The sequence below is a fragment of the Aplysia californica genome, unplaced genomic scaffold (assembly GCF_000002075.1).
Source record: "Aplysia californica isolate F4 #8 unplaced genomic scaffold, AplCal3.0 scaffold00321, whole genome shotgun sequence".
Lineage (NCBI taxonomy): Eukaryota > Metazoa > Mollusca > Gastropoda > Aplysiida > Aplysiidae > Aplysia > Aplysia californica.
The window spans coordinates 174,516-181,038 of record NW_004797591.1 but is presented as its reverse complement, the minus strand read 5'-3'; the positions used below and the strand labels follow the sequence as shown (position 1 = coordinate 181,038).

Below are 6,523 nucleotides of genomic sequence, written 5' to 3'. Positions count from 1 at the left end.
TTCTATATAGTCTTCTTCGGTCTTTGACTTTTGCCATTTCTTGAATTTCGTCTTTTTCATTCTAATTGCTTCTTTGGTTTCATCATTCCACCAGCACGTTGTTCTGCCTTTGTTTCCACCTGTTCTTTTGGTGCCACAACAGTTTTTTAGTATTTCTGACAGGGATTTTTTAAATATTTGCCATTCGTCTTCTATGTCCTTGATCTCACGTGACAGTTTAAAGTACTCTTTGGTAATGTCATCCTCGACTGCTTTCTTGATGTCTGGTTCTTCCAATTTTCTTAGGTTAGTCGTGGTTTTCCCCTCTGTTTTTCTTTGTTTGCTTTACGTTGTGGGTTTGAGAGTAAGTATCACAGGTCTATAGTCTGTGTCGATGATGTAGTTTGGAACCGCTCTCGAATCTTTGGCTGTATGTCTTTGTTTTCTGCGCATCAGGATGAAATCAATTTGTGAAGCATGGTTCAGGTCACTCCATTTGTACCAGATCTTGATTTGGCTTTGTCTATGTTGGAAAAATGTGTTCGTAATCATCATGTCGTGCTCAGCGCATAGGTTTAGTATCATTTCTCCATTGCTGTTGCAGTCTGTATCTTTATCGCCGTGGGGTCCCAAGTACTCTTCCAATGGGGTTCTTCTTCGTCCGACTCTGCCATTTAAATCTCCCAAGATAAACATATATTTCTTGTTCTTGATGGTGTTAATATGGTCACTCAGGTCTTGAAAATATGATTGTCTTTCTTCCTCACGGAGAAAATTGGGTGAAATCAGTTAGATCTAAGTACCACGCTCTCAAAAGAGAGACTAAAACTGACTCAAGAGCATATTATAATTATTTTGTTGCTCACGGATATTTTATGACTTACAATATTAGAATTATTATTTCCATCAGGGAGGATGGGCAGTTTTGTTTTAATTGCTAACCAGATTCATTGTAGTTGATAGGGTCGACTGGTAGGCCAGACTGAAACTGCTAGGGGGCCGGATCTGGCCCACGGGCCATAGTTTATCTATGCCTGTTTTATGTTGTTACTGTAATATTATGGGGCACGCGATTAATCAACTTAACTGACTTAATAAGTCATGTTGCTAATATATTGGGTGTGTTTTGGTGTGGTGTGTTACTATATTGGGCGTGTTTAGTTGGGGTTTGTTTCTTTAAAGGGTGTGTCAAGTGGTCGTGTTGTTACGCCATTGTTAAGGAAAAGGCTATTGTTACTGTATTGGTTGTATCAAGCATTCGCGTTGATACAATTTTGGGCGTTTTCAGGGGTCTGTTTGTTACTGTCTTTGGCATGTTGGGGGGGGGGGGCATGTTGTTACTCTATAGGGTGTGATATCACTCTGTGGATAAGTCAAGCATGAAAGGTTTGACAACTTTTAAAAGATTCAAATACTTGCCAAGCAAGAGATATTGCTAAGGAGCGATTTTGCTTAACTTTTGCTTTTGAAATACTCGTGGGCGTAGACCCGCTTGTTGACTTCACATGCTTTTGCCCTGCTCAGTTTGGCTGGTGTTGGACCAAGTGATTCTTTCACACAAAAGATAATGTATCTCTCCCTTCAAGATACCTAAACGCCAAGGTATCTGTGTTCATGCCAATTTTAAACATACTCCCTTACGTTGGGTGTTGCTGCTGCAGTGAGCGAACTTCCCTGTCAGGAAAACGTTTTGGTCCTTACTAAGGACTAACTCGTGAAGAAGATATACATATAAATACCGTAATGCATTTTTAAGTTTTAAAGTGGCTCATAACGCTCATCGAAGTTTACCAGATTTGTTATCCTCTGACACGCGACACGTCTGCAAGTAGGCCTACGTAGGCGAAAGTTATGTCGAGGTCACTGCGCTCGGATATTAACTTCTCCCTACAATATGAGCTAATCTTTTGCAAAGTTTCGATTTACTTGATTGTAGGATCAAGGGGGAGAAAAGTGCAACTTCTATTCCCTGGTGAAGTCACCTGGTAAGAATGTTGATAGCAAAAACAAAAACTTTGTAAGGTAATAATTTGAGCGGAGACGTTTTTAACTCGATGAAATAATTGCATATTTTAATAGGTTGTAATCTCATTAGCAAAGGTGAAAAGATCAAACAAGTCCAACAGTTTAAATATCTAGGATATATGATAACATCTGATGCCAAATCTTCCGCAGAAATAAAAAGGAGAACTGCAATGGCTAAGGCTAGTTTCAATCAAATGAGCCCAATCCTGAAAAATAGAAACATATCAATGAACACCAAAATGAAAGTCCTGAAATGCTATGTTTGGTCAACCCTTCTATATGGCTGTGAATGCTGGACAATCACTAAAGACAGTGGAAATAAAATAGATGCAACAGAAATAATGTTTCTTAGGAGACTGCTAAGAGTATCGTGGAAGGAAAAGAAATCAAATGAGGTAGTGCTTGATGAAGCCCACGTGGGACGCTCAATGTTAAAAACAATCAGGAAACGACAAATGCAGTTTTTGGGACACCTGAATAGACATAAGGGTCTTGAACATCTAGCTCTCACTGGCAAAACTGAGGGCAAGCGAGGCAGGGGTAGGCCCAGAATAACATACTTAGGGAACCTAAACAAATGGGTAACAGGGAAAAATCAGGGAAACGTAGCTTTTCTGAGAGCATCCGAACAAAGGAATGAATGAAAAATCATGATCGCCGATGTCTGTCGCAGATCTGGCACTGGATGATGATGATGATGAGGGTGGATCTCAAGAGAAAAAAAAATTTTAAATACGAAATCCAATTTGTTCGTACGTCGTCCCTCTGTCGTTTCCTGGATGCTAAAAAGTAGAAAGCTGCTCTTTGAGCGGATGTCGCCGACTTTGGAAATTCCAGGAAGTTTTTGTTTTTTTTAATTTTCACCTTTCTCCTCGGCTACCGTTAAAAAAATATTTTGTTTTTAAAAAAAAATCTTTTCTTTCTTTTAAAAAATCAGAGTGATTTCACGGCATCATAATAGCCGTTTGTCGCAGCTCTTTCTAGAAATCGTACGCTCAAAACAGTATCTAGAAAGGAAACCAAACTCGACAACAATGGATGGCGGTACACGTGGTGTTTGGACACCGTTACTCGTTAATAACGGATTCAACTGCAAAATTAAATGTAAGGGTAAAGAGGATTGCTTTCGTTAGGGTTGTATTGGTGTACTGTACTCGAAAATCTTCCACTGTGATCATGGTGTGCTCTCCACGAATAACACATTTTTTTCTTTCGTCTTCTCTCTTGCTCTTGCCCGGATGTCGGACTTTTCAAGACAAACTGGCTGTCCGTTCTGGAAACCTTTCGGTTTGTCAGGGAGATGTTCCTGACAATTGTAAATTTAAAAATTGTCGAAAAGTATGGATGCAGAATGAAATCGGGATCTATTATTTTATCGCTAGCGATCTCAAAACGAGTCTCTCAAATGTTGATTAGGTCTTTTGATTCACAATTTATTGCTTGTGTGTCGTACTGCAGGTTTATATTTCGCTTGGTTCTTTTTATGGACTTAACAATAACCACAAATAATGCAGGAACCATTGTTGATACACACTTAAGTTGGGGGTTTTTTCGAGCTGTGTAGAAAGAGTAATTTCTTACGCGATCCTTCACTTTGAAATTCTCTAATTAAACCGTAAGGAGAGCTGACAAAAAACCTGATTAAATAATTGATTTTTATTTGCTGTTAAAATGTATACACACTCTAAAGCCCAGCTGGTTTTATATCAATGCTCGAAAATTATGGAACTCTAACCCTTGCATACGCTTATGTATGTAAAAATAAGTTTTTATTTTAAGTATGCTAGTTCGCACGATTTCTTTTTTTCTGTCACAAGTAAGTGTTCAGAAAAAATTCCGCATGTCTCACAAGCCAATGTTTGGCAAAGCTGATACACGCAGCTTATTTCTAAGCCTTTATACCGTATTCATGTGGTATTGAGCTTGTTGGTAAATGTTGTTTATTTCTTTGTTTGAAAGAGGCAGATTTGATTGACAGCTTTGATTTGTCGGTAAACTGTTTCAAGTTGTGATTGTTTCTTCTTTTATTGGTACTCAATAGGATAAAAACACCTTGATTTCTTGACCGGATTCAGAGCGTGTTGATTTGTCGATGAATTTTTTTATTATTCCTAGTTGATTGGCTAGATGGTCAGTTGGCCGGTTGGTCGGCTGGTCTGGGGATGGGTTTGTTGGTTTGTTACCTGATCGAGTTGTGAATTGGTTCGTTGACTACTTTGTAAACTGTAGGGATTTCTGTTTTCTTCACATTTTTTATCGATTGGTTTAACTTCGTTGTGTAAATTATTTCATTTGGGTAGTCGGATGAGTATGATTTGATTCGCTCTTCTGCGAGCTGATTTGTTTTTTTAAATAAAACTTAGTTACCCGAGACTCTGGTCGGTTTTGGTGTGACGGCTGGTTATAAGGGATTTTAATGGCCTTGTTATCACGCATGCGTTTATTTGTAAAATGTGCTCGTGTTGGCCATTGATTTCTATTGCATCATATTATTATTACAGTTCTGAGAAGAAATTGAAAGTCGCTCCTTCCATAGCACCAGCAACAGCATTTCTAATCTTTCAAATTATGTTATTACTTGTCTGTTAGCATAATACTCCACTTTCTCCTTGACAACACAATTTTGTACGGCTGAGTATTATATGGATTCATCTGCTTTAATTTTTGTTGTTGACGCCTCAAATGAATCCTTCACAAAATGGTGGACGCATTGCATTTCCTTTCTTGTATTTCATTTCTGTGATAAAGTTCAAGTTGTAAAACAGAGTGGGGCAGTTTGATCGCATATCGTTTTTAAGTCAGCAGATGTGTGAATTTACACGATTTGTATGTATGTATGTGTGTGTGTGTGTGTGTGTGTGTGTGTGTGTGTGTGTGTGTGTGTGTGTGTGTGTGTGTGTGTGTGTGTATGTGGGCATATTAATGTTGTTGAATACACATTTATATGTATTTACGTGTGTATGTGAATCCTTGTGCATAAGAGCATGTGAGTGTTTATACAACATTGTATACATGTCCGTATTTGTGATTTTATTTTAAAAAATAGAGCTGGTTTTTTATACTCATTGTCACAATTACGATTATGTAGAAGGCTTTCGAACCTACCTGTCAGGTGGAACTCAGGATGAGAGGTATATAACATCCCAGTAGAAAGACCGAGATACTCGATAAAAATTCTCCCTTCTCGGGAATCCAACTCGGGTGTCCCGCGTGCGGCAGAAAAGCGCCTAACCCCTGCACCACAAAAACCGATGCTTGTTGTTGTGTCCACGTGTGATAAAATTTATCCGGAGGATATTACTTGGCTTACCATAAACATTTTATTCTATTCAGTCCTTTGATTCATAAATGTGACAAGTTGGTCTTGTACTGTATGTATAATTTCAGAGGAGCAATACCGAGAGCTGGCCATCGACAACGTGCCTTGTGGAATCCCAAGCGAGACGTTTCTTTACCTTTTCCCCACTGTAATACGGGCCGAATACTGTTGGAAAGAGAGAGACGAGCTAGCAGCCGGCATTTCTGACGTCCATTCTCACTCTCCTGGACACTCTGAAAAGAAGTGTGTGGTTGCTGACGTCTTCACGGAAGACGAGGTACAACTGGCTGACAACTCCGAAATGGAACATCTCCCTGGAGCTGGTAAAGTCTTCTCCAGTCACATGCAAGACGACGAGTACGCTGGTGACCAGGGGTCTTTGAAGCCTGGCGCTCCTGAGGTTGCCGACTCTGGGGCTTCTGGGATTTCTGAAAGAAAAACGGAAATGACCGATTGCTCTGAAACAGAAGTCGCTGAGGCTGACACCCCAACAGGGAAACCTGAGTTGGGCGATACCTCCGAGATGAGAATTCCAGAAGCTGTTTCTGGGGGGATGGAGTCGCATATGGCGGACACCTCGGGGCTTGGGCAATCAATGACGGCTGATATCCCTTTGGAAGACGCAGAAAAGGCTGACAATTCGGGAGAGGGACGACCAGAAGCTGACATTTCTGAGGGCCAAGCACATGCCGTTGAACAGCTTGCTGAGCAGGATCAAGTGGAGGATAACTCCACAGACGGATGGTGAGGAAAGGGGCTTTGCTCATTCATCATTGAAACTTGTGGACGGGGTCTTTGTTAATCTCTCTGCTATGATTTGCTCCTTATTCTTCCTGGGTACCTTGCTTCAACCTCTTTTTCAGTTATGCAATTCTTTATTTCTTTTCTTTCCATGCACAGGAACCTATTGCATATTTTGCACCACACGTTCTGATCAAGGAAAAATTGCCTCAATGTCATTCCTTTGTATGTTATATATTCTCTGCTTCTAAGATTTAAAAAAAACATTCTTGGTACTTTTACGCTGATAATGTCAGACAATTCAACAAGATTAAAATCAAGAGAGCTGGAAAGGTTTTAGCGTGGGTCCCTTGGGTGAGGATTCCCCTCCCCCTCCCACATACATACACACATAAATGTGTGTGTATCTATCTATCTATCTATCTATCTATCTATCTATCTATCTATCTATCTATCTAT

General features: G+C 39.9%; 1 protein-coding gene across 1 annotated transcript in view; it reads left to right on the top strand.

Moving 5' to 3' along the window:
* Window positions 1–6,145, top strand: part of LOC101853708 — a 12,461-nt gene extending 6,316 nt beyond the window's left edge. The window contains exon 4 of the mRNA XM_005102337.3: window positions 5,392–6,145. Coding sequence (XP_005102394.3) covers window positions 5,392–6,071 — 680 coding nt within the window. The 3' untranslated portion in view covers window positions 6,072–6,145. The remainder of the gene's footprint in view (window positions 1–5,391) is intronic.
* The last annotated feature ends 378 nt before the right edge of the window (window positions 6,146–6,523 follow it).